The sequence below is a fragment of the Cavia porcellus genome, unplaced genomic scaffold, assembly GCF_034190915.1.
Source record: "Cavia porcellus strain 051 isolate PalLab524CR breed Dunkin Hartley unplaced genomic scaffold, mCavPor4.1 scaffold_20, whole genome shotgun sequence".
NCBI classification, from domain to species: Eukaryota; Metazoa; Chordata; class Mammalia; order Rodentia; family Caviidae; genus Cavia; species Cavia porcellus.
In genome coordinates, this window is record NW_026947503.1 from 46,789,088 (window position 1) to 46,816,511 (window position 27,424).

At 42.8% G+C, this 27,424-nt stretch overlaps 2 protein-coding genes across 9 annotated transcripts in view; one reads left to right on the forward strand and one right to left on the reverse strand.

Annotated features, from left to right (window-relative positions):
• The window catches only part of LOC100735295 (uncharacterized), a 48,969-nt gene that overhangs the window by 13,055 nt on the left and 8,490 nt on the right, over nucleotides 1–27,424 (reverse strand). Inside the window, exons 5-8 of the mRNA XM_063232027.1 lie at nucleotides 21,962–22,130; nucleotides 21,762–21,816; nucleotides 16,395–16,685; nucleotides 184–311 (exon numbers count right to left, since the gene is read on the reverse strand). Of these exons, the coding sequence (XP_063088097.1) occupies nucleotides 184–311; nucleotides 16,395–16,685; nucleotides 21,762–21,816; nucleotides 21,962–22,130 (643 nt within the window). The remainder of the gene's footprint in view (nucleotides 1–183; nucleotides 312–16,394; nucleotides 16,686–21,761; nucleotides 21,817–21,961; nucleotides 22,131–27,424) is intronic.
• Nucleotides 44–25,856, forward strand: Zscan30 (zinc finger and SCAN domain containing 30). Of its 8 annotated transcripts, none has more exons than XM_063231770.1 (5): nucleotides 45–483; nucleotides 1,044–1,186; nucleotides 21,770–22,310; nucleotides 22,578–22,704; nucleotides 23,035–25,856. In XM_063231770.1, the coding sequence occupies exons 3-5, from the start codon at nucleotides 21,903–21,905 to the stop codon at nucleotides 24,177–24,179; spliced, it is 1,680 nt and encodes a 559-aa protein (XP_063087840.1). In that variant the 5' UTR covers nucleotides 45–483; nucleotides 1,044–1,186; nucleotides 21,770–21,902; the 3' UTR covers nucleotides 24,180–25,856. The 8 variants fall into 8 exon arrangements, with proteins under 8 accessions (XP_063087843.1, XP_063087840.1, XP_063087842.1 ...); XM_023566821.2 differs by lacking the exons at nucleotides 45–483; nucleotides 1,044–1,186 and adding exons at nucleotides 16,400–16,701; nucleotides 17,158–19,073; XM_063231771.1 differs by lacking the exons at nucleotides 45–483; nucleotides 1,044–1,186 and adding exons at nucleotides 16,400–16,701; nucleotides 17,158–17,227.

The following is a 27,424-nucleotide window of genomic DNA, read 5'->3' on the forward strand; positions in this document are numbered from 1 at the left end:
TGATACCAGCTTCCCCAAATTTCTGGCGTGAACCCGGCTGAACCCAAGGCCCAGAAAGCGCTGATCCTGTCCAAGAACCGATTAGGTCTCCGTGTCAGGCAGCGACAAAGGGCTCAAGAAACCGCCTGGTAGGCGGAATCGCCGGGGATGCTCGGGCCTTCCATGGGGCGAATTCCCGCGTACCTCCAAGCGTCCCGCGGCTCGCTGTCAAGGCTCTCACTGGGTGAACCAGCCGGCAACGCGTCCACTCTAGGAACCCCGGAGGATCGCTCAGCTCTAAGGCGCGGCGCCGCGCATGCGCAGTGCCCTGGCTAGGGCCGGACGGTGTCCAGAATTAACCCGTGAACACCCGCAGGGCAGTTCCCAGCTGAGCCAAAGCTAGGGACCGACTTGGTCAGCGAAACATTGCTTGATGCCATGTCTGCCGGTTCTTGTGGTGAATACCGGACTCCAATATCTTTTGGGAATGCATCCTGGGATTGGGTAAGTTTTCTGATTGGATAATGAGTCAGTGTCTCCTTCTTACTCCTCTCTCTCATCGTGTAATCAGATTCTCAGTTGAGCTTTCGTTCTTTAACTTTCTTCTTGTCTCTTTCCCCCCAGAACAGTGGCAGACATCTGAGTCACTTGGAGGTCTAGTACCCCGGCCCTAGAGTTTGTGGCTCAGTAGGTGAGGGATGGTCACTCAAATTCTCAGGTCACCTGATGCTGCTTGTTCTGCTAACCACACTTTGGGGAACCACTGCCCTAAACCCGGTGTGGTGGCACACGCCTGTAATCCCAGTACTTGGAAGCCTGAGGCAGGAGGATGGCAGCGAGTTCTAGTTGAGCCTGGGCCACATAGTGAATCCAAGGCCAGCCTGAACTAAAAAGCAAGACTCTGTCTCACAAACATACACATACACACCCAAACACACTCCAACAACAACAACAATACAATAAAAACTAAGTAATGCTCAGTAATTGATCCCTGGACTGCAGAGAAAACTGGAACAATTTGTGATTAAGAAAGGACAAGAAATCTCTAAAAATTTGCTTTTCAGTAAAATCCTCACTGTGACTACAAATCAAGACGTTAAGAGGGACCTGAAATGGAGATGGATCAGGATGAAAGGGAAATAAAATTTTAGATAAAGCCCTGCTGAGAATGTCTGCCAAACACAGCGGATGTATCGTGGCAAACCTGGTAACAAGGTTCTTCCCTTTGTGTAACCCCTGAGTTTTTTTTTTTTTAACCTCCGTTGTGTAACTGATGGCCTTGCAATGTAACTTGAGTGGTCTTTACTGCCTTTGTATAACTGATAGCCTTACAATATAACTTGAGATGTTTAGACTCCTTCAGCAACCCATGATGTCTCCCAGCCCTCCAATCTTATGTGTCAAATCTACCTTTGTACCTTCCCACTTGCTTTCCCAAGCCCCAAAACCTCTCTGGGTGGGACTCTGGCTCTTTGGGAGAGATCTTAATCAAGAAGCCTACTTGTGTAATAAACTGCCTCTTTACCATCCTTTGTGCCATTTCTTCCCATGTTTGGTCTGATTTCTGTAACAAGGGTAGTCAAAGATGTTTCTGTGTTCATGGAAATATCTTGGGAAATGAGCAGTAGGGAGAAGTATTGAGACCAGTAAGAGAAGACGTGTGGTTCAGGGTGTGGGGAGAAAAGTACACAAGAGGGGAGAAAATAGTGGGTGGCTCAAGTGATGGTTAAGGTAAACAGGGCTTCCTGTCTGCACCTAAGACCCTCCTCCGATATATGGATCTTAAGGCTTTATGACCGAGACCCTAAGATACTTTTAAGAGGAAAAGGAAGTAGGACCCTCAGTCCTCCAAATAGGGAGTAAAAGTACTTTTTAAAAAGATAGTTTGTTTCCTGGGAATGGTGGCACATGCCTGTAATCCCAGCACTAGGGAGGCTGAGACAAGAGGATCATTGTAAGTTTGAGACCAGTCTGGGCTGTAAAGTGAGCTCAAGGCCAACCTCAACTGCATAGTGAGATCCTGTCTCAAAAAAACCAAAAAAGAAAAAAAGTTTTAAGTATAACTGACAATCTAAACAGTATTAATCTGTAATTTGACAAGCTTGCCATATATATGCAGCTGTGAAGCCATCACCACAATCAAAATAATAAATACATTTATCAACCCGTGGCATCCTTTCCCCTTCCCACCATACTGATTTGCTTTCTGTTACTAGAGATTAGTTGCATTTTCTATAGATCTGTTTAAGTGGACTCTTACAGAATGCACTCTCTTTTGTTTTCCTTAGACTTTCTTCTCTGAGCACTATCTTGAGACTTACTGTCTTGCTGTGTCAATAGTTCATTCTTTGTTTGTGTATATATCCATTTTCTGTGTGATATTCCATTATGTGTATGTATCACAGTTTGTTTACTCATTCAGCAGTTGATAGGCATTTGAGTAATTACCAGGTTTTTACTATTACAAATAAAACTGCTATGTACATTCATGTATAAGTTTTTATGTAGACATAAGCCTTTGCTGTCTTCTTGGTGGATATTATGCTTAACAGCATTGAATTCTTCACAAAGAATGAATTTCTGCCCGAATATGAATCTCTAATTCTGGAAAAAAAGTAAATCAAAATTGTAAATTTACATAAAATTAACTTTCCTTTGCTCAAATAAATATCAATGCATAGGGTGATGTTATTTTGAATGAAATATTATTTTTATGTTTATTTTTGGTGCTAGGGACTGAACTCACAACCTCATGCTTGCACAGGCAGGCGCTTACCCCCACCCCAGCCCCGTCCAACTAAATCCTCAGCATGAAACTGATAGAGTTATTTCCAAAAGATGAAAAATATTAACAAAAGATGAGAAATATAAAATAAAAAGCGGCCTTTATTCTGAGAACACGGAGAGAGATGACTGGCAACCCCACCGCTGGCGTCCGGCAATCTCTCCGGCGGACACGCGGCGTGGGGGCCTGTAAATAGCCTCGGTTTGGGGTGGAACCTAAGGCGGGCATTAGGGATACACAGGTAGCCCATTGGTCCTAGGTTTGGCGCCATATGTAAATTCCCAGGGGCGGGAAGATGGCGTCACAGGTAACTTCCTAGGGGCAGGGCAAGATGGGGCTTCCTGCTTCTGGTTGTGGCTTTCCTGGCTACAGTGTCCTATCTGGGCCAAACCTTTCATATCCCGTCTTATGGTTATTATTATGAAAAGGGGCGAAGATTTCTCTCTTTAACTACTTCCTGCTGGCAAAGGGCGCTGTACTGGAGCCTATGGGAGTCGACGGGATGAAGGTTGATGCCCAGGTAGACGCTGGTGCCAGGTGTTTTGGCCAGGACAACTTCACTGGTGAATGCACGTATGTCAGACTGGAAAAACAAAGAGACAAGATGTTATGAGGAGCCATGGCACTGTTATATTTAAGGACCCAGGTGAGGTAGAAGGAAAGGTGCCTTTGATTTAGACATGTTCCACGGTAAGGCAGAATTCTGAAAATTAAACGTGGGGTTAGGAGGAGTAGAGTTATGAGTGGTGCTTTCTCCCCCATCTGAAAGCATAAAAGTTAAGACGGTAGGTTGGTAAGGCTTGTCTCTGGTATGCATGATGTTGGAGTCTGTAGGCAATACTGTTAAAGAGTCCTGCTGTAAAAATGATCATTAATAGAATGTAAGAAATTAGGAACCAAAGTGGATAACAAAACATGACTTAGCCTGTTAACTGTGGCTGCGAGGCCTTTGTGAGACGGAGACGGGTAGGCGGCAGAAGATGAGATGACCACTCAGAATGATCAGATTTAGGGCTGGGAGGGCACCTCTTAGCCTGAGTGATGTGAAACCAGAATGGCAGTCTAGCAACTTTGATTTAGGCATGGGTCGCTGTAACCTGGTTGTAGTCCTTCGAATGATTTGCTGTAACAGAACTTTAGCAAGTATGAGAAAGGCTTTTATGTATCCTGAAAAAGTATAAACCAAGTGAGAAGACTGGGACCTGCACAAAATAGGCCCTGTTTGTAATGTAAATGGCATAGGTTGACCATCAATACCCTGTCATAGAGATTGATGACTTAATATAGCAGCCTGAATACTCAGGAAGAACTCTGTATATATGGCCTCTATGTCCACAAATATAGAGAATGTCTTACCTGAGACTGTAGTGCGACTTGGAATCTGAGACGGACACCTTAAAGGGGTCTGTTGTTGCCCTGAACCCCCTCAGCCTCCAGCAGCGATTTTCTGTCGGTGACGAATCTGGCAGTGTCGACATTTCCTATGAGGGCTAGAACTTAGGATGGCTTACCCACTCTCTGGTGGCTAGGACAGTCCAGTAGCCCTGGAGTAAGGTCTCAAAGAATGCCAGGATGGGGCATTTTCTTGCCCAGTATCTTCTGCTGCATTTGAGCGTGGTCCATGGAGGGGGCAGGCAGCTCCACCTTGTGTAGGTTTACCTGTCTCAGAACTCCAAGTGTCACAAGTGTTAAAAATATAAAAAACTATATTAAGATCTCTATAAGGTTTGAAGGTCAAGTTTTGCCTTTTTGTTTGGGACTTGGACTATGGTAGAATTAAGTAAGTATGCAGGAATTTAATATTGGCATTTTGGATTAGAGAGCAGGCTTTATCTGGATGGCATATCGCTTTTTTTATAGGGTGACACGTAGAATTAACAAAAAAGCTTTAGTCTGCCAAACAAGGCTTTAATGGAAACATTTTGCAGTAAAGGTTTAGCAATCTTATGAATAAGTCAATCAAAACTGATCTAATACTGTCAAATTCTGAACACATTTAGTGTTTTTAACCCTGTTATTTGCAGTAGTATGAACCAAGACAAGTAAAATAAAACTTTAAGAAAACCCTTGAAATAGAGCTTGAAATAGAGCTAGTGGTTCCCAGCAAAAAGGAATTTATAACCTTAGTTGTTAAACAGGAGATTGGTGAAGGCTTTGATGGATAAACAAGGCTGGTAAAATTATCAGGTGGCCAATAACCTTGATTAAATGGTTTGAGAATTGTAATAAAAAAGCATCTTTTGAGCAGAGCCAAATTGTAAAAAAAAGCATGCCTGAGCAGAGCCGCTGAGCTGCTGTTTTGCAGCGCTCTGGCAGAGCACGCCCAGTGGGTGGGGCAAGCACTGGGATATAGCGCGCAGGGGCGGGCTCAGACTGCCCCCGGAAACGTGTAAGGTGGCAGCGGCGGCGACTACGACGGCGCACAGGGGAGGGAGGGGCTGGGACGGCGCATGGGAGAGGGGCTGGGAGGTGGCCCAACACAGTGCTCAAAGCTGGAACTGCTCGCAGGGCGCGAGGATTAGAAAGCCAATTTAGGAACACAGCTGGGTTTTGATTAGCCTCCTGGACCTGTTTTAAAAGTTTGTTATAGTTAGTATGCTTGTCCTGCTCTGGCACAGCTATAGGCCCAGAGTCATTATAAACGTCCTTAAAATGTAAATCATAACAATTAGTAATAAATTTAAATTGCTTGATATAATTCTGTGGGTCAACAGAGAGGCTACCTAATTTAAGGGTAATCTGGTATAGATCAGAAAGGCAAAAAGGCACATGGATGTTAACAAGCCCCTCGGGGCCAGCTTGCTCCCGAAGCGGTAGCAGAGCCTGAGGAGTTTCTGGAGCAGAGGGCCCTTGAGCAGCCATCCTTCCGGTAGGCGCATGTGAGCAATCATCTGTAGAGCGGCTACAGAGCTGCTGCCGGTCACCCTGGGAAACACGAGCAGATGGCGTCTCACTGTGTGCCTTGCAGCCAGAGGACTGCTGTCGGCAGCACAATGAAGCATCATGTGCACTGCAACAGGGCGGCTGTTGCAGTTCACAAGAAGAGCCACAAGGAGACTCCCGTTGACAGTGAGGGTCCTGGAAACATGGCAGCGCCCTGTCACATGACCCAAAACATGGCGGTGCCTGGGAACATGGCGGCGCCCTGTCACATGGCCCGAAACATGGCGGCGCCCTGTCACCATGTGGCCCTCCGGAACATGGCGGCGCCATGCCATGTGGCAGAGGGTTGCAACATGGCGACTGTTCCCCACGCAAGCTGGAACAATCACGCGACCTGCTGGAAGGACATAGCGACCGAGACCTAGTATGGTGGGCGGGTGGTGAGAATGCTGTAGGGGATACAGAATTCTCAGGAGAGGAAGTCGGAGACTGCGAGGAAGCGCTAACAGAGGGATTAAAGCTGCTGGGAGAGTTATGGGTCCCGGAAGGCAAAGAGGGAGACGATCGCACAGCGGGAGGTATCTGCGACGGAGAGGGATTAGAGCTGCTGAGAGAATCAGGCATAGAGGGAGGAGAGAGCGGTCCGGTGGGAGGTAACGGCAGGGAACGAGTTTGGTGGTAGGCAGGCGGTGGCTGTGAAAACACCGGAGGGCAGGAAGGAAAAGTTTGCGGCGCAGTAGACTTAGCTAAAAGTATCTCAGCTGGAGCACAAGACTTAATGAGAGATGGGCGTGTTCTCAGAATAAGAAAGGCTTGGACATAAGGGAGTTCTAATAACTTGTTGCCAGCTTGACAAAAATCGTACAAGTTCCTGAGAATGCAGGGGTCAAATGTTCCTTTTTTGGGCCAAGGCTTGCCGATAAGCGGATAGGTTGGCCAGACCTCCTGGCAGTAAAAAGTTAGTTGTTTAGTTTTTATGGTACCTTTAATTTTTAGGGTACGTAAATTGGAAATTAGGCATTGTAAAGGCGTCTTTTGGGAGTTAGAAAATACGTTCCCCATGACTGATTCAGGCAAGAAAAAAAACCGGAGGTCCAGAAAAAGTCGTCACTTATTTGTGGTACCACGCGGCGGCTACGGTTCCAAACCGTAAACTCTAGTCATCACTGAGAGATTTACGAATGGAGTCTATGTGGGGTCAGTAACAGTTTTGCCCGTGAAAGCGCAAGGCTTTAAGGGAAGTGAGGCATTCTTTCAGTGTGGGCGGTCCCAAAAATCTCTGCTTTGGGCTATCCGAACCCAAAGAATGTGAGAGATTTTGTGGGCGCAGGTTTGCCCAGAAAGAACCCTGCCCTGGGCGGTCCTAAGGACGTGAAAATGCACAGACCCAAATGCAGAAGGGGAGAACATTCCACTGGGGCTGCCCAGTGCGAAAAGTTCCCCGGGGAGTGCTCACCTGAAATCAGTCTGGCAGATGCGGAGTGCAGGCGGCTGGCGACAGGAACGTCTCGGGAGAGGAAAAAGCTCGGGATTAATCCAGGATGTTATCTGGTTATCGGCAAGGAAACTCTGGGTATGTGGCCCAAGAGTCAGTTGCCTGCCGATCGAGTCACGGTACCAAATGATAGAGTTATTTCCAAAAGATGAAAAATATTAACAAAAGATGAGAAATATAAAATAAAAAGCGGCCTTTATAATGATAGAGTTATTTCCAAAAGATGAAAAATATTAACAAAAGATGAGAAATATAAAATAAAAAGCGGCCTTTATTCTGAGAACACGGAGAGAGATGACCGGCAACCCCACTGCTGGCGTCCGGCAATCTCTCCGGCGGACACGCGGCGTGGGGGCCTGTAAATAGCCTCGGTTTGGGGTGGAACCTAAGGCGGGCATTAGGGATACACAGGTAGCCCATTGGTCCTAGGTTTGGCGCCATATGTAAATTCCCAGGGGTGGGAAGATGGCGTCACAGGTAACTTCCTAGGGGCAGGGCAAGATGGGGCTTCCTGCTTCTGGTTGTGGCTTTCCTGGCTACAGTGTCCTATCTGGGCCAAAACCTTTCATATCCCGTCTTATGGTTATTATTATGAAAAGGGGCGAAGATTTCTCTCTTTAACTACTTCCTGCTGGCAAAGGGCGCTGTACTGGAGCCTAGGGGAGTCGACGGGATGAAGGTTGATGCCCAGGTAGACGCTGGTGCCAGGTGTTTTGGCCAGGACAACTTCACTGGTGAATGCACGTATGTCAGACTGGAAAAACAAAGAGACAAAATGTTATGAGGAGACATGGCACTGTCGTATTTAAGGACCTAGGTGAGGTAGAGGGAAAGGTGCCTTTGATTTAGACATATCATTCTATCAGGACCATGTTGAGGTAGAAACATTTCCACGGTGAGGCAGAATTCTGAAAATTAAACGTGGGGTTAGGAGGAGTGGAGTTATGAGAGGTGATTACTCCCCCATCTGAAAGCATAAAAGTTAAGACGGTAGGTGTATAAAGCTTGTCTCCGGTCCAGGAGTTGAACTGGAAAGAATAGGGGGAGCAGGGAAGGCAGTGGCTGTACCCGTATAGGGAAGGTAAGGGCTTATGTTTTCAGGGATGTCACGTTTAACCAGACAGCTGAGGGTAGAAAGAACTGCAACTGTTATCATATAGAACATTATGAAGATTATCTTACGCATGATGTGGGAGTCTTCAGGAAAGACTGTCAAGAGTCCTGCTGTGAAAATGATCATTAATAGAATGTAAGAAATTAGGAACCAAAGTGGATAACAAAACATGACTTAGCCTGTTAACTGTGGCTGCGAGGCCTTGGTGAGACGGAGACAGGTAGGCGACAGAAGATGAGATGATCACTCAGAATGATCAGATTTAGGGCTGGGAGGGCACCTCTTAGCCTGAGTGATGTGAAACCAGGATGGGAGTCCAGCAACTTTGACTGCTGTAGGGGTAGCCAAGTAGACCAGATGGGGGCCACTCCACCTCGGTTGTAGTCCTGTGGATTTAAAACATTTGAGATAAATTAGATCTCCTGGGGATATAGGAGGATCTGGTTTGGCCTCTCCAGAGGGTTGTGGAAGGCAGAGATCAGCATGTTGTCACAACAGGTGCCGGAGGAAGGAGAGAACTGGGACATAGTCAGCAAGGGGAGGGAGATTTTGGGGGGTAGGAAGATTGTGGAGTAAGAATGGCCTACCATACATAAGTTTAAAAGGACTTAAGAAGGTAGGAGCCCGGGGGAGTGCCCTGAGCTTGGCTAAGGCTAAGGGCAAAAGTTGAGGCCAAGGTTGGTGTAGTTTTAAAGTGAGTTTTGTAAGGTGTGTCTTTATGAGGCCATTTGCCTTTTCTACTTTTCCTGAGGATTGTGGATGGTATGGGATGTGTAGGTGCCAGGTGATGTGTAAGCTTGCGGATACCTGTTGAGTAATTTGAGAAATAAAGGCGGGACCATTATCTGACTGAATACTCTGAGGTAGACCAAACCTTGGAATGATTTCTTGTAATATGACTTTGGCAACTACATCAGCAGTTTCCCTGGTTGTGGGAAAGGCTTTCCTGGCTACAGTGTCCTATCTGGGCCAAACCTTTCAGAAACCCTCCTTGAATGAAATTTTAACTAGTGATAATAAGACATCTTTGACATATCCTGTTAATTTTTGACTTTCTAAAAATCATAGCCAGTTCTGTGACTCAGATTCTGAAAGCAGAATGATAGTTGGTATAATCAAAGCTCCCAAAATTTGTTTACTTTGATGGAGGTGAGTAGGCTTATATCAATAAACACCAGAATCCCTTAAGACCTTCAGAATTTAATTCAGATCAGATAATTTCCTTTCTCTTCAGTGAGGTCACTGGTATCAGTTTGAAAAATCTTGAACTCCATGTGGTTTAAACAAATCTTAGTTTAGTAAGCACATTATGTCCCTCAAAAGATACGTTTACATCCTAATCTCTGTGCATGCAAGTGCAATTATTTGGAATAGGGTCTTCACAGATATAAATTAAGATGAATTAAGGTGGACACTAATTCCACAATGGTGTCCTTCTAAGAAAGACAGATTTAGATACAAAGGAGACATAGAATGGCATATGGAGATGGAGGCAGAAGTTGGAATGATAAATCTGGAGGTCAGTAGATGCCTAGGATTCTTGGCAACTACCAGGAGGGGGCAGGGAACAGATCCTTCCCTTGAGTCTGTAGGGGGAACATGACCCTGCTCGCATCTTGATTTCAGACTTCTAGCCTCTAGCACTGTGAAAGATTAGATTTCTGTTGTATCAAAGCACTCTGCATGTGGTATAAAAAGTGGATTATTCCTATAATAAATACCTAAAAATGAAGATGTAACTTTGAAGCCATGTAATAGTTAAAGCCTGGAGTGTTGTGAGGCTCTTAGTAGATGAAGTCTCTGAGGCCTTGAAGTGACTGTTGGGAGAAGTCGGTACATTAAAGGTAATCTGAGCCTGGCATGGTAGTGCGTGTCAGTACTGTCAGTACGCTAGGAGGCTGGGGCAGGAGGATTGTAACCTCAGCAACTTAGTGATTTAGCAAGACCTTGTATCAGAATAAACAGTAAAAGGCTGAAGACGCACCTCACTGTGAAGGCCCTGGATCAAACCCCAGTAATGAGAAAAACAAAAAGGTCTCAGGCTAGGGTTCATATGGAAGAAAAGAGCACACTAAAGAAAGCTTCTATCTTAGAGAACACATACACATCATCATGAACAGAATGCTGCTGGCAATAACAAACATTAAAGATGCTTCGGGTGAGATCTCATACAAAAAATGAGTAACAGCACAGTGGCATAAGAGCCTGCTTTGTAGGTGTGCAGTCGAGTTTGATCTCCAGTACTGATTAAAAAAAGAAGTGAGTAACATATTTGCTATAGAGCAGTAGTGGTGAACCTATGGCACGCATGCCACAGCAGGCTGTTTTTATCATTGAAAACTCTAAAAGGTTCGCCATCACTGCTATAAAATAAATGAGTCCCTTTTGAAAATTCTTATGTTGAAATCGTACATCTGCATATAACAATATAATTTAGCTTCACTTATGATGTCAGCCTCAATAAGTATATATTAAATTCCATTTATATAAAGTACGAAAAACTGATGCCTAGCGATCAAAGTTTCTATGAAATGACTACCTTTGGTGGCTATTGGAGGGTAAGGATTTGAAGCCGACTCAAGGGGAATTCTGAGATGTGATAATGTTCTATTTCTTCATCTATGTACTAGTAACAATGTGACCGGCGCAGCTCCCCAATGAAACAGGAGACAGGAGACGCTTTTGTGGACGACAGTTAACTGCTAGTTTATTTACGCGGGCTCTAGTTTATATATTTGGCCGTGACCAATCACAGGCTGCCACAAGGAAGCAGGGCGGGAATGGGATGTAGGCTCTGGCTATTATATCCAGCTGTGGCCAATCAGGAGTTGCCACAGAGTACAGAGTGAGCACGGGGTGCGCACGGGTTGGCTAATTTAAAGAGGAACGTAGTGCATTGCGAAAGCTGGCGTGGTCCTTAGTCCCGGCTGGGGTATGGTATGTTGAGCGCCTGCGCCCAACAACAATGTGTTCAGTCTGTGACAGTTAAGCAAAATGTATGTCCATTACTTACCTGTAAAAGCATTTACTAACCCATCCTATTCATCTGTCCTTATTCAAAATATCAAAACAGAAACCAAGATGCCCCTATTTTTTATAGGAACACTACTGAAATATGAATAAGGCAGTATAAGTAGAAAGTCATGGGTTTTTATTAAGGAGACTTCCTCTAAAATTACTATTTTTGATTAACCCTTTGTTTGACAGTCAAGAAATTTGTATGACTGGAGATGTAACGCACTGGTCAAACACTTACTTAGCATGCACAAGACCTCGGTTCAACCCCAGCACTGCAAAAATAAATAAATGTAAATAAAAATTTAAAAGAAAAAGAAATTTGTATATTCTACAACAATGTACCATAGTATAATCTTCATAAAATGGAAAAAGTACCATTGTGAATATGAGCTCGCTCACAGGCAGCCCAAAAGGTACTGACGAAAAAGTACTGACGAAAGTTGACAAAATCTGGCAATTGATTTATCTTAAAGTAACCCATGAATGAGTTTTCCTTGGAAAATAAATCATCATGTATTCCAGAGGTAGGCATCCCATGTGGCACTGAAACATTCATCAAATATTTATCATGTCCCTGGGATAGATATACAAGTGCCCTTGTGAGCCTTACAGTCTACTTGGGATGTCAGCTGTTAGACAGTCAATTAAAAATTAATTTATGAATTCCAACAATGAAAAATTATATAGAAGATGACCATAGAGTGTCATAATACATATATGAAGGTGCCTGCATTAGTGTAGTAGGGAGGGAGTTTCAAGTGAAGATTCCAGAAGGAAGTGATTTTTCAACTTGGGCTTGAAAGGTAAAGAATTAGTCAGAAAACACATAGTCAAAATAGTGAGATCATCTTGTAGTCAGTTCCAAAGGAGAAAACAAGTTGACGTAGTCAAGGGCAGAGCATCTTAAATGAATATTTCTGACTAGAAGTGTGATTAGATATAGACAGTTGTCAGAGATAGGCCATTTTCAGTATGTTGGATTTGATCATGTGAGCAATGAAGAACCAATAAAAAGTTTTTAGTAAGGCAGTAATGCCTTTGACCTTAGCCTGATCATGTAGTGTAGGTGTTGTAGCTTGGCATAACTGACACTGTCTTGTGCCCTGTATTTGACCCAGAATAGTGAAAAATTACTCAGAGTACAAGTCCCATGGGAAAAGTAGAATGACCTGCACCCACAAGAGAGAAAAATTAAGGGCTGGGGATTTAGCTCAGTGGCATAAGCACCTGCCTGGCAAGTGTAAGGCTGTGAGTTCAATCTCTGGTACCAAACAAAACAAAAAAACTCAGAGAGACAGACAGAGAGAGAGAGAGAGGGAGAATTAACCTGCTCAACAAAGAAGCAGGATATAGGTGTCAACCAAAATTAATGTAAGATTCCAGCTAAATTGTTTTTTACATGATGTCTTGCTTTGCAGTTTTCTGCTTTAAATGTCCTGTAACCCTCCAGTTCAGGGTCAATTGACTGGACTCTGAAACAGGACTCTATGCAAGTGGTCACTGAGCTCACCTAATCAAATTCCAAAATTTATCAATTTGGCTGCTTGGATTCCTATACTATTTACAAACCCACTTCAGTGGGTTGGGTTGGAGTGGTAACAGTGAAGACAGAAAGCAACAGGGATATGTTAGAAGTGTGTTTGAGAGATACTTTATAGTCACCTCTAGTTAGTCACGCTTAAGTATAATCTCTTCCCCTTGAGTGTGATCAGAACCTGTGACTGGCTTCTGACCAATAGAATATGGCCAAGGTGATGGGCTGTTCCTCCTTTCATTAGGTTTCTTTAGATGGCAAAGGAGATGCATATCATGTTAAGCAACTAAATTTGTGGTATAGACTGGGGATTTACCTCGGGGTTCAAGTGCTTGCCTGGTAAGCGAAAGGTCCTAAGTTCGATCCCCAGTACCAAAAATAAATAAATAAATAAATAAAAATTAGTAGTAATGTGGCACAGAAAACTATACAAAAAACAAAAATACAGATTTTTTTGTGACATTGATAGAATGCTACTGTATTAATAAATACCTTTAAAGTGTGTTCTTAGCCTGAGATATAGTTCAGTGGCACAGTGCCTCCTTGTTAAGCATGAGCTTGTAAGTTTGATTCCTGGCATAAAAAAAAAGTGTTCTTAGAGCCAGGCATTAGAGAAAGGCTAGAAGAATTTTGAATCCCATAGAAAGAGCCTAAATCACCTTGATTATTTAGAAGAAATCTGAACTTTAGGGATTATTCTAGTAAGGGCTTATTTTAGACTCAGACCTAAGTCGAGTTCTCTTTTCCAGCCTGTGCTAGAGCTTGCCTCTGGAATCTGTTTTTTGCCCAGGCACTTTCCCCCGCAGTGAGTACTTGCTGCATCCTATACAGTTGAGGGCAGGTTATGGGATTCAGAAGCAAAATCCTTCTCCACATGTCAGTCAGAATGGTAGAGAAGAGAGGGATGCATACAGGGAACAGTGACCCAAGAGATTAGAAACTACTCAGAGGAATGTGAGGTTGATGTCGTAGATTCAGGGCTATTAAAAGACTGGCTTTAGCAAAAGAGAAGTCATTTAAATAAGAGGAAAAGATTGAAGAAGTAGAATATGGGACAAGGTTCCCATCAAAGTGGCATGAGAATAAAATAAAATGGGGTATCTGGGAGCGGAGAATTAATCATAGATACTTCTTCAACCAAAGAGGAGAAAAGAAATTAGGCGCAAGTAGAGTTTAGAGATGAAGTTTTGGTTGGCTGGTGCTTGGTAGTTTTTAAGATAAAAAATATGTACTATGTGAAAATCACAGGAAAATTCTAGGAGCAAGAGTAGATAACACAGGAAAAGAATGAACAACTGATAGTGTATGATTGATAGAATAGCTGGTGAAAAGAATGGGACCCAGAGCACAGGTGGAGGAACAGGCCTTTGAAATAGGAAGAAGTCTTCTTCCATTCTATCAGAACATTGGATGCAAGCTTAAGTACTTTAGTGGCAGTCTGAGATTGTTACAGTCCAGAAGCTTACATTTATTAAGGAAAAAGATGTTGTTATACCATCATTTAGGAATGAGCGGTAGAGAGATGGACTGAAGATTTGAATAGAATGGAAATGCTATTTAAATAGTCTTTGTGGAAGGTTTGAAGCTAGAAAGTAGTATGACTGCCAAGCAATATCGAGAGACCTGTAGTTGTTGTACACTAGAAAAAAGAGCTTCGTTATACTTTTATTATACCAAAATACCTGTAATGTATGTGTTTTCTTGCCCACTCTGGGTGACCTAATTCATATGTTAAACGATGCTCTCCTCTGTAAAAAATTGTAAAATCTTACCTAATTGATGTTAACCATTGTTGCCCTCTACAAATAACAGATGTGATGCTAAAATAAGCTAACAGGGGTTGTTAATTACTGCTAGACTGTCTGTCCTCTCCTAAGGAAAAAAAGGTCTTCCTCATTAACAGTTTTCCCAACCCACGCCCACGACCCCCTTACTTTGTAAATTGTGATATGTACTTAAAGGTGGCAAGTATAGAGGAGCAACGCACACAGCTTTTGCGATGTCCAACTGCACTGTGTCACTGGGCCCAGGATAAAATAAATCAGCGCTGCTTTTTAAAAATATGTTTTTGCTTCATTTTTTTAAACTGGAGTTTGGGGGCTCGTTTGTGGATTACAAGAGTAGTCTTACCAATTTTTGTGATTCTTAAATTGCTAGCTTTTTTTTTTTTTTTTTTGTCTTTTTCGTTTTTATCGGTACCAGGGATTGAACTGACGACTGCCTGCTTGCAAGGCAGGCGCTTATGCCACTGAGCTAAGTCCCCAGCCCCAAATTGCTAGCTTTTTATTTACTGCCATTCGGGGGCCCTATAGAAATTACGGTCACAACATTAAAGATCAAAGCTCAAGACAGTTATGTCACTTTCCCCTTCTCTGGACAGATATTTGTATTCATGTGTTCACTAAATGGTGACGGGTGCATATCTTTAGATTAAGAAGTGTGTTGCATCTGGGTGTGGTGTTTCATCCCTATAATCTCAGCATTGAGATCCCTGAGAGTTCAAGGCCAGCCCAACCTAACCAACATAGTGAGTTCAAGGCCAACCTGAATTACATCTCAATTACTGTCTCAAAAGAAAATAAAAAGTTTGCTGGCTCCTTCAAAGGAATGAACAAATTGATTCTATTCTGTGTATAAACCTTACTAAGTTTTAAAATGGAAGGCTTTTTTGACATTCCGTATTTGGTCAACTTCATTAAAGTGGAAGATAATTTTAGTCTGTATTTGGACATTTAAAAAATTTGATTTGCTTTGTTAAAAATCTGTATTTATCTGTTTTATTCAGTGGGTTATTATCAGTCTGTAAGCTGCTATTCACATGTAAAACTTTAAGTGTAATTTAATTCAAGTTCCATAAAATGAAAAACTCAGTTCCTCAGTTCCATCAGCCATGCTTCAAGTGATTAATAGCTTCACGAGGCTGTTAGCTTTCCTACTGGATACATAAATACAGAACATACATTGAAAATCTAATACAATATTCGCTTCTAGTCACTGACTTGATACTGAAAGGGAATTTAAAATTTTAAATGAAATCCTTCCAAGAATGCCAGCCAAAACCCAGCGGACATGTCAGGGCATGCCTGATAACAGAACATTTTCTTCTTTGTGTAACCACTGTTTTACTCCCCTTTTGTAGCCCATGGCCTTGTAATGTAACTTGAGGTGTCTTTACTGCCTTTGTGTAACTGATAACCTGGCAATGCAACTTGAGATGTTGACTCCCTTGGCAACCTGTGATGTCAGCCAACCCACCAATCATTATGCACTAAATCTGCCTCTGTACCGCCCCTTGCTTTTCCAATAAATTCCCAGATTTCCCCTCTTCCTCCCCGCCCCCCGCCCACTTTCCGGGCGAGATTCTGGCTCTGGGAAGATCTCTTGAGAGCTTGTTGGTGTAATAAACTGCTTCCTAAACTTCCTTGATGCCGTTTCTCCCCGCCTTTGGTCTGTTTTTCTGTAACAGTACTCTGTCAAGGACCGATTCAATTGTAACACCCGATTTTGTGTTCACAGCCACTCCTCGGACACCGCGTGCGGGTCATAGGGCTACAGTCCTCCGGTTTTGCTAGAGGGGCGCGCCCACCTCACTTCCGGTGCGCGTAGTGGAGGCCGTCCGGCTCCGCAGTGGGGTGGCGCGCGCGGCCAGCAGAGGGAAGTGTGAGTGGGGAGTTCCGGCAGCCCGTCCCGAGTGCTTACTAAATTATTTCGGAAGCCCTCGCCCTGCTTGCGCCACGGGTGGAGCCTGTGGGTGTACCAGCGGTCGGCCTGGTCTGGGCAGCCGGCAGTCCGCCCGCCCATACTTGCAGTGCTTCCTCCGCCGCCCTGCGCTCCACCGACTTCCGCAGCAATTACCGGCGCCGCGGGCGTGCCGGGCCTCCGCCGCCGCACAGGTCAGAGCTCACTCTTGGGTCAGGGCTCAGCCATCCGTCTTGGCTTCCCCAGTTTGGACCAGATCTTTAATCAGACCCTCAGAGAACACCTTTCTGTAGGTTTAAAAACCCGAGTTAGGTAATTTTTGTGTGCCTTCTACTTAGTGGCGTGCCTCGCGTTACTTTTAAGTTGTAATGGCAAAGGATACTGTCTTCATAACTTTGCTTAACACCTAGCTCAGTGACTGCACAAATTGGCCCTCAGCAAACATTAAGAAATGTATGAAAAAACGCAGGCCCTCTTGGAAGCTAAAGGGCGCTTTGATTTGGTCGGGAATGCGGGTGTGAAACGGGACAGGCATCTTAAGAGCGTGGACCTAGGCATCAGACCATTTGATTTAGGAACAGACTAGACTCCATCACTTACAGACTCCTGGAACAAACTGCATGCGTTTTTTTTTTTTTTTTCCCCAACAGTTCAGCTTACGCCTAGAACGACATGAAGATAGCGGTGAATTAATAGCGCTTAAAGCAGCTGCTGGAATGTGTAATAAAGGCTCAGTTGGTGTTTTCTATGACAACTAAGCAAACATTATATTACATTATAACGCAGATACCTTACTGCGAGATTGTCTAGAAGTGCCCTGGAGGTTTCTTCTGGGTTACTGGGAGGGCAGAACCAGGAATTTGCCTTTTCCCAGAGGGAGGGATTTGTACCCAAGCTCAGGGTTTTCCACTGTACCAACACTATCCTCCATTGGTGCTAGGTGACTGGTTTCCTCGATTACTTCATAAACAAGTGACAGCTAAATCTACACATCTGATCCAAAACATTTGGTTTATATTTACATTGAGAGGGCTGTTTTCTCAAATTTGCACACAAAGTTGTTGGACCTCTCCCCTTAAACATCAAAGCACTTCTCTCCAGGTTTCTCTTTTATGGGGTGATGGACCACAAGGGACCTGTGCTTCTTTTTACCGGGTTGTGTACTTCCCCAATAAAACCTTTTCTGTAAGCTGTACCTTGCGATGTGGAATTTGCACTTACCTTGTCTCACCTCTATCACGCCTTGGGTACTCAGTCTGCCCCAATTGTTTTAAAATGTAGATTTTGTTATTCAGGTGTTGTGAGACTAGATCAAGAGATGATTATTGTTGAAAAGATAGCTTGCTTCTTTCACCTTTCAAGATCAGGGTGCATGCTTTGGCAGGGAAGCACCACTGGAGGCATAGGGACTGAGGGGAGAGTAGTAGCAAGAGCTTTTACTAAACTCTGGTTCCTATGGAAAGGAACAATCGAGCTAGGTAAAGCAAGTTTAGTTTGGCTATTTCGAAAAGTTTCAGTGGACTCCAGGGCTTTGAAGGTATCTCCAGTCTGTTGGTACCTTGCCCTGATTTAGGATGAGCACTTGATAGGGAAGGTAGTGGTGAAGTGGTCTCTGGGTCTGTTGGTTTCCATTTGAAAGGCATGCTTGCAGGTGAGTTGTTTGCCATTTCTAGGAAGTGAACTAGCCTTGGGTGTGACATCGAATGTCATTAAGGACCCAGATGTCAAAGCTTTGAAATAAAGACATGTTTAATACACCAGACAGTACTATGTTTAATGTTATTTCTAAATCCTATAACTGTAACGTTACATTATTAGCTCCACTTTTAGGAGAGGAAATGAAATCTCAGAAAGGTTTGGTTGGTGACTAATGCCACACACCTAGGAAGAGATTGCACCGTGATTTTAATTTGGGTCACCTGAGTCCAAAGCTGGTGCTCTTTCTATGAGCTGGATTACTTTGTTATAGTACAAGATGCTGTGCGGACATTTGTAGTCCACTTTAGGAATTTGACAATACTGCATTAGTCATTGCCTCTCTGAAATTATTTTTCTGACAATAATTCCATTCATTCTTATATATAGGATGTATTGTGTAAGTATTAGCCAAATAATTCATAGAATGTATTACAAATACAAGTGTTAGGAGATTCAGACTAGGCTGGAGTGCATCCCAATGAAATGAGTCCAGTCAAAGAGAGCATCACCTTGGCTAAAATATTTTTGGTTTGGCCTTTAGAAAACTGGTCAGAGGCACATGGAGAGATCATGTGTAAGCATTCCTATTTGTAGCTCCAGCAGAGCTTCCTGCCATTAGCTGACATCAGTTATTAACCAGTGGACAATAAGTCATGGATAACCATGCCCGTGGAACCATAAGGTGTCTCCAACGTCGCTGATGACCAATTACAACCACCTGAGAGATCAAACGTTGAAAACAACAGCTAACCCCGTCACCAAATATGATTGTGAGGAAGATTATTTTTAAGTCACTAAAAAGAAAAATACTAGTCAAAGGGACACAATCAGATTTACAATTTGGAAAAGATCACTGGCTGCAATAAAGGTAACAGACTCATGGGGACTGAATACATGTGGGGAAGCCAGCTGGTGACTTTTTGTGCATTGCGACACATTAGATGGCTGCATGGTGATGACAGAAAGGAGGAGGGGCAGAGTTTAGAGATAGGAAATAAAATCAGTAGAACTCAGTTAGCATTAAATGAAGGAGGTAGAGAGACAGGACTTTGTTAGGAATTCCTTCACGTTAAATGAAGGAGGTAGAGAGACAGGACTTTGTTAGCAATTCCTTCACGATGCTTATTCCTACTATCTGAGTGGGAACAACTGGAAAAAAGCAGTTTGAGATAGGAGAAATCATGAATTGGTTTTGAATGTACCAAGTTTGAGAAGTTTCAAGAGGAGTTGTGAGAGTAATCAACAGTATAAATAAATCTGGAGCACATGGAGGTCTAAATCAGATGAAAATAGGGAGCATTTAAGACTAAACTTAGGGAACTATAATATAGAGGGAAGTGGCCCTTTGAAGGAGGTGGAGATGGTTTTTATGATTATGAACTTTTCTTGGCCACACAACCATGGACAAGTTGGTGAAGCATATTATTTATAATAAAAATTGAATAATATCAGAAACATAGGAATTAAAAGACAAGGAACATAACAGGTTATTTTATTTTATTTTATTTTTGGTACCGGGAATCAAACTCAGGACCCTGTGCTTGGCAGGCACTTAAACCACGGAGCTGTATCTCCAGCCCCAAAACATAACATAGATTAGTGGTCGCCAAGTGAAGGACCCAAGTCAATGGGATGTGGCCCTGGTAAACGTTGTTCACATATCCAAGCATAGATCTGACAGTGCATCTTCTCTTGATTTCTTACATGCCATTTGCTACATAGTGAAACCTAAAGAGCTGGTTGGGAGGCTGTGCAAGGAGGATTAAAAGCTTGAGACCAGCTGTTAAGAGACCCTGTTTCAAAATAAATGAAAAGGGCTGGGCTAACCCTGTCAACAAACATGAGTGTGAAGGAGAATACTATTTTTGAACAAAATCTAAAGAAATGTATTTAGGTATACTAAAATATTAACCTCATCACCAAGACTCTTTGTGGAGTATAGAAAACATTTTTAATATCTGACAAAGTGTAGTTTAGGAAATGCTGCTTCATGGGTATCTCAAATTTAACTTTCTTAATGGATAGTTGAGCAAAGGACACTTGCACACATACTTCAGTCATCAGGGATGGCCAGAAACTTGAGCCCTTCACTGTTCTTGCTTCTGTGCCCTTTCTAGTGTGCTCCGATGTCCTGTCAAGTCTCCTCTGTTTATATATTTTGGCTCCTATTGCTGAGGTCCACATTGTCTACTGACCAAATGATTGTAACAAACTTTCCATCTCTTTTTCCACATCACTCTCTCAGACATTCCTGTGGCCTTAGAAATCCCCTGACCCATCCTAGATCCTTGATGGGCTGCCTGCTACTCTACATGAGCCTCTTCTTGAACTGCTCCTTAACTACTCCCTAGGCTCTAGAGCAGGGTTCTTAACTTGGTTGCACATCAGAAGCACTTGAGACACACTGCAGCCCCTACCTTGGCGATTGTGGCTCAGTGAATCTGTCATGGGTTGATGCTGCATGGCTGCCTCTGAGCCGTGGCCAGAGGTGACAGCCATTAGTCCAGCCCCTCCAAACCACATCTGATTTCTTCAGTGGACCATGTGCTGTCATACCCCCTCTTATTTTGCCTGAACAAACTTCCTCTGCATCTTTGGCACACTCAGCTCAGACTGCTGCAATGTCTTCTCCAAGCAGCTCTCTCTGGTTCTTTCAGCCCTTCTGTTCTTGCTTTTGGTCAGTGGTCTTTTCCTTGTGCTTCCTGTACTTGGATTAATCTCTCTATGTGTTCACTTGTCATTTTCCCAGATTTAACCGGGAGTGACTGGAGACCAAACATGTATCCTGAGATACTTGCTTACTACACTGCCTACAAATAGCAAATATTTGTTGCAAGTATTTGTTGAAAAAATAGTTGAAAGAATCTGCTTCTTTTTTCTTTGTATTATGTCAGAACTTTTAAAGTCCAAAATAATTTTTCCTCATTTGTACATTTGTAGCTGTTCTCTCTGGTCCTTTCCTAACATTTCACCATCATTCCAGATTTGCAGGAACAATCGATTGTCCTGAGCATAATTAATCCATCTGAAATAAAAGGAAGTACTTATATCTTTGACTATTTTGGGGCCTTGGAAAAATTCATAAACTTTTAAGAAGCTGTTACTTTATCTGTTAAACATGAGGATGATAATACTGAGCTGTTACTTAGAGTCCCCAATAAAGTGGCATTTGTAAGCTGCCTGGCCTATAGTAAATGTTTAAGTACACTTTCTCCCCTTTTTTGGGGGAGAACCCATTCCATACTGGCAAGAATTAAATATTTTATCTGCAGAAATTTGTTGCACTGCTCACTGCCTGTGTGGCTTTGATTAGCTTAGTCTCAGTAGCTTCATTTGGTGAATGAACATAATTGCAATTGTCCTTATGAAGCACTATTTATTATCCCTAATGTCCCTAACTTTATTACTAAATTGATTTCAGAAATACCAAAATTTTGTTTCACATCCTGAAAACATCCTAAATCATGTAAGATATTTATATGGAAGTTGTCTGTTAGACAGTTTTCTTTACAATGCTGTGTTCCCTGGTAACTGGCATTCAGAAACTTGTATTTACTTTCCAAGCACCTGTGTAACATGAGCACTATCGGCCTCAGGGACATCCTGAAGAGCTGGAATTCAGAAGGACTCTTCAGACCCAAGCGTCCACCAACTGTCTGCCTCAGTGGGGCAGGGTTTTCAACTCTCTCTGCCCAGAATGTCAGGAGAGGCCACAGTGTTGGCCCACTGTGCTGCAAGAGAACAAGAAGGACTTACAGTTGTGAAGGTTGAAGAAGAAAATTATGTCTGGGGGAAGGACTGTGTCCTTCAGGAAGCCTCCCAGAGTCAGGAAGTCTTCCGCCAGCGGTTCAGGCAGTTTGGCTACTCTGACTCTGCTGGGCCCCGGGAGGCCCTGAGACAACTCCAGGAGCTTTGCTGTCAGTGGCTAAGGCCAGAGGCACACACCAAGGAGCAGATCCTGGAGCTTCTGGTGTTGGAGCAGTTCCTGGCCATCCTGCCCCAGGAGCTACAAGCCTGCATGCAGAGGCACCGGCCAGAGAATGGGGAGGAAGCTGTGACTCTGCTGGAGGAGCTGGAGAGAGAATTTGATGGACCAAGCCAACAGGTAAGAAGTAGATATTTTTATTTGCTTTTTTGACCTGTTGTAAGTTAATGCCATTGTGAATGGCATTGACTGGGCTCTCAGAGAATTATTCAACTTTGTCTTTTAGTGTATTAATTATTGGTTCAAGTTACAAGAGCTTTTAGTGCTGTTGTTTTCTCTCTAATCATCTAAACAAGCTTCTGATTCTTCCTGACCTATCCTGTTGCTCTAGGCATTTTCATCATGCATAGCCTCAGAATCATAGTGCTGGTACTTGATTACTCCTAGGGTTCAGATGGTCACCAGGAAATGGTCTGGAAGGAAATGAAACCCACATCACTGTGCAGCTTACCACAGCCCTTGGAGAACCAGTGTAAGAATGAGACTCAGGAGCCTCAGGCTTTCTGTGAGAAAGGTAAGGACCGCTTTCCATTTACAGTTGAGAGAGGAGAGGGCTATTAAATTGGCCATGGTTCATTAACCACTAAGTAATGTAATTAAAAATGAAACTCTGAAGTGTGCAGGAACAACAAAGGGCGTCTCTGCTCCTGAGGCTCATGGAAGGGATGCAGCTGCAGGAGGGTGCCATGTCTTCCCCTACTGCCAGGAATGAGGTCCTCGTCCTATTCTGGAGGATGAGGCATGGCCTGGTAGCAGACATTCACTGAAGTGCCCAGCTGTTCCTCAATGAGGAACAACTTTCTGGTGCCAGAATGACACTTGCATTTTCTGTTCACATTTTTAGATGGCAAGATGGTGAATGACGAAGTGTTGACAGTAAAACAAGAAATTATTGAAAGTGTAGCATCAGCAGCTCTGATATCCTCAGGAAGGCTCCGTGGTGAAACTGCTTCAGGACAGATAGTTGAAGATTTGGGACATCTGGACAATGCTGAGAAGCAGAGGGGAAGTGTTGCATGGAACACAGTGAGTCAGCTCTCTTCCCAGGAAACACAGGTTAGTTTGGCAACCTTCAGCAAGAAAATCCCTGCAGAACAGAGCATCTTTGAGTCAAATGAAATTATGGAGCATAAAATTCACACAGGGAAGCACTATGAATGCTTTGACTGTGGGAAAACGTTTTGCCAGAGTTCAAAGCTGACTAGACATCAGAGAATTCATACTGGAGAGAGACCTCAGGCATGTACACAATGTGACAAAGCTTTCAGTTTGAGCTCAGATCTCATTAGACATCAGAGAGTTCACAGTGGTAAAAGAACCTATGAATGTTGTGAATGTGGAAAAACTTTCAGGGGCAGCTTAGAGCTTATTGGGCATCAGAGAATTCACACTGGAGAGAAGCCGTATAAGTGTGGTGAATGTGGGAAAGCCTTCAGCCAGAGTTCAGCCCTTAATCAGCATAAGAAAATTCACACTGGAGATAAAGCATATGAATGTACTGAATGTGGAAAGGCTTTTGGGCGTAGCTCTAGTCTTATTCAACATCAAAGAATTCACACGGGTGAAAAACCCTATGAATGTCATGAATGTGGAAAAGCTTTCAGGGGCAGCTCAGAGCTCACAAGGCATCGGAGAATTCACACTGGAGAGAAACCATATGAGTGTGCTGAATGTGGGAAAGCCTTTAGCCGGAGTTCAGCCCTTATTCAGCATAAGAAAATTCACACTGGAGATAAAGCATATGAATGTACTGAATGTGGAAAGGCTTTTGGGAGGAGCTCTAGCCTTATTGAACATCAAAGAATTCACACTGGAGAGAAGCCTTATGAATGTAACGAATGTGGAAAATCCTTTAATCAGAGCTCAGCACTCACCCAACACCAGAGAATACATACTGGGGAGAAGCCTTACGAATGTAGTGAATGTAGAAAAACGTTTAGGCATAGGTCAGCCCTTATGCGGCATCAGAGAACACACACCAGAGTCTAACATCGTGGGTAAGAGTTGTGCAATTGTGGAATGAGTGCTAACTCTATTTTAAGAATTTTTTAAAAGACTCACTGAAGTTTCTTAAGAACCCTGCACAGTTCAGTACTACAAGAGGAGATCCACACAATAATAGGATGGTTTAAGTGTTGAATGGAAGAATGGTAGGTATGTCCTAGAACTGATTTTAGGATAAAGACCTCCTCTCCACTTTCAAATCGTTAGGTACCTTCATAATAAGTCCAGGATTGGGACAGATACCTTATAATACAAAAAGGATCTTTGCCCAGCAAGGGCATTTGTGTATTCTGCAAGTGGAAGCATGTGCTAAGTTGAATTGTGTGGCATGTGAAATGTTGAATTATGCCCTTGATCAGTTTAAAGGTATCTAAGGCTGTTCAAGAGATGGTGGCTCATTCTGCCCCTTGCTAATTCTTCCTGCAGCATTGGGCTTCCTGCAGAAGTGAATTCTGATATTTTTTGTTGAGCACCTGCTAGGTTTAGCCACTGAGGGCAGACACTGACACTGCCCTCCCATCGACTGTTAGTTAAATGCTTAAGGGACATCCCTATTTAAGAAATGAGCAATCATAGTAAAGTATGGTAAGTGTTTTGCTAAGATAAATCTGGGCTTTTGTTAAAGTACACAGCAGGGATATTTTACCTGGTCTATTAGTCACTGAAGAGTTCCTGGATGTTAAAACCTAAATTGTAGAAAGTTAACCAGGTAAAGGGCACAGGGGAAGAAAGAGCAGAGGTTGGAGAACATATATGGAAACATCCTTTCATTAGGATTCCACTCCAGCAGGAGTTTTCATACTGTGGCTCAGAAGCCAGAACAATTGTACGTTTCTCTTCCTGTTTATAATCACTATCACCTATCAGGTGAGCTCTGAGGCCTTTGCATCCTCTGAATTAATGTGGTCGACTAGTGCATTTTATGGAAGCGGCATATACATGTCAAGAAAAAAATACACATTGGAGTCTGGAAGAAGAGTGGAAGATGGAATCTTTGTGTCCCATTGCCTTAGGGCTGAAATGGAAAGATTGCAGGAACACAGTAATGGGAATTCTGCTTTCTAAGGCCCCACTATTCCCCACTCCCTTCCCCTTTCTCTCAGCACCAGATTCACTCTTAAGCCACTTGAGGGGAATATTTGTTAGGGATTAATGATTTCTGCTAGTTTTGATTTGGGCAGGTTTAATTAACCCACAGTTCCTGAAGACAATCCCAGTAGCAGTCATTTTGGAGAATTTGGTGATCAGCTATTGTGGGTAATAGGGGAGATGCAATTGAGTGTTTGTATTCAAAAGCTGTGTAAATTACCACTGAGCAAAATCAATCCTAAATTTATTTAAAGGAATTCAAGGGGATAGTGAGTTGCCTTTCCTATTAAAAGATTTAATGTTATTGCCCAATTGTGAATTAAATATGAATGCTGGTAACACAGAAAGTATAAACATCTGTAATCCCATTATCCAGAGGAACAGTTAGCATTTTGGGTTATTTCTTAGTATTTTTTCTCTATTAATATTTTTTCTATTAGCATACCTAATAATTTTGGTAAAAATCTTGTCTAGTAAATAATTTTTGTTAACTAATATTTATGTTGAATATACACTTCAACTGGTCAATATCAGAATGTAATGTAAGATGTAATAAAATGAGTTTTAAAGGTTTCTTGAAATTATTATTCACAAATATGGAACACAGTAATGAGTGTGGGGAGAGGATAAGGGGGAAGGAAAGGGGTGTGTGAAGTCAGAAGGGTGGTATTTTGTTTTTTTCATTTTTCATTCCCTGGGCAAAAAAACATCAGAAGACGATGACAGCCAATTTGCAGGAAGGAATCTGTCACAAAATGGACATTCAGGGTTGAGTTGTGGAGGAACCATGAGACTAAGTCTCTTCAAACACACATTCTATGTCCAGAGTTAGGATTTTCCCTTTCCTTTGCTTGGGGGATCATACATGTCAGACTGCAGCTCTTAGCACTACCTGCCAAGTAGGACTAATAACCTGGGACATTGCTCTGACTGTCCCTTCTCCCTCAGCAGGTCCTCCACAGAAAGGGAAGCTTAGAGACCAGGGTCAGATTTGCTTTCCCTTAATCCTCTCAGACAGTGGGTTGTGGGAATGAGGGAGAAGGCAAGTGAGAAAAGTGATATTTAAGCATTTGGCTTAATTTTCTTTTAAAAAATTCCTGTAAGTGCCATTTAAAGTAGACACTGGAACCCCCTAGAATATCTCTATTACCAAGAGAAGACAGCTCTGATGAGGAGAAAGGCATGAACTGCTCTTCCAGAAAAGGTTGGTGAAAGAAAACTACCCATTTCATGAAGTGTTGAACTTTTGACGGTAAAAGCCCATCTTCAGTTCCTTTCAGGTAAGATTGCAGACCTGCAAGGGGACTTGCTTACAGCTGCAGAATTCATGGGAAAGCATTAGTGACCGGAAGTCTTGAACACTTGAAGGATTATTGCTTTTATCAACCATCAATCCTCAGGTACTTGTATTTGCACAGGCTTATAATCTGCAGAGGACTTTTCAAATACTATGTTTGAGGTGGTCAAGTCTACCATTGTTTTATTGATGAAACTGGGGTGAGGGATATAGCTCAGTGGTAAAGTGCTTAGTTAGCACCAAGCCATGGGTTCAGTCACCAGGGAGGGAGGGAAAATGGTAATGCAATTGAGGATCAGAGTTATGTTTGCTAACAAACTGAGACTTAGAACAGAGATACTACAGAAAACAAGTTTTTGTTGGTTTTGAATATTTTCCCAACTGTCCTATGCTTCCAATCACTTTTTCTCAAAAATAAATAAATAAATAACTTTTCGATGCTGGGGACAGAACACATTAAGTATGCACTCTTATTACTGACTTACACCTGCAGTCCCCTTGTCTAATTCTGAATATTAAATACTGCCAAAAAATTTAGGATCCGTAAAAACACAATAAAACATTGTTACCTATACCGCCCATCCAGAGATAATCAGTATAGCACCTTAAGACTGTATTTCAGGGGCCGGGAATTTAGCCCAGTGGCATAAGCACCAGCCTTGCAAGTGTGCAGTTGTGAGTTCGATCCCCAGTACCAAAAAAAAAAAAAAAAAAAAGACTGTATTTCCAGTATTTTAATGCATAAATATATATTTTACATGGATCATATTGTACATATTATCTTGTAATATTTAATATATCATGAATGCTTAATTTCTTTTAATACTAATCAACACCAGGTTTA

Bases quoted from the DNA above. Each gene is read 5' to 3' on its own strand.
- Zscan30 (XM_063231773.1), top strand. From the start codon at position 21,903: ATGTCAGGAGAGGCCACAGTGTTGGCCCACTGTGCTGCAAGAGAACAA. The intron at 22,311-22,577 runs GTAAGAAGTAGA...GATTACTCCTAG, and splicing joins TTGATGGACCAAGCCAACAG to GGTTCAGATGGTCACCAGGA. The intron at 22,705-23,034 runs GTAAGGACCGCT...TCACATTTTTAG, and splicing joins TCAGGCTTTCTGTGAGAAAG to ATGGCAAGATGGTGAATGAC.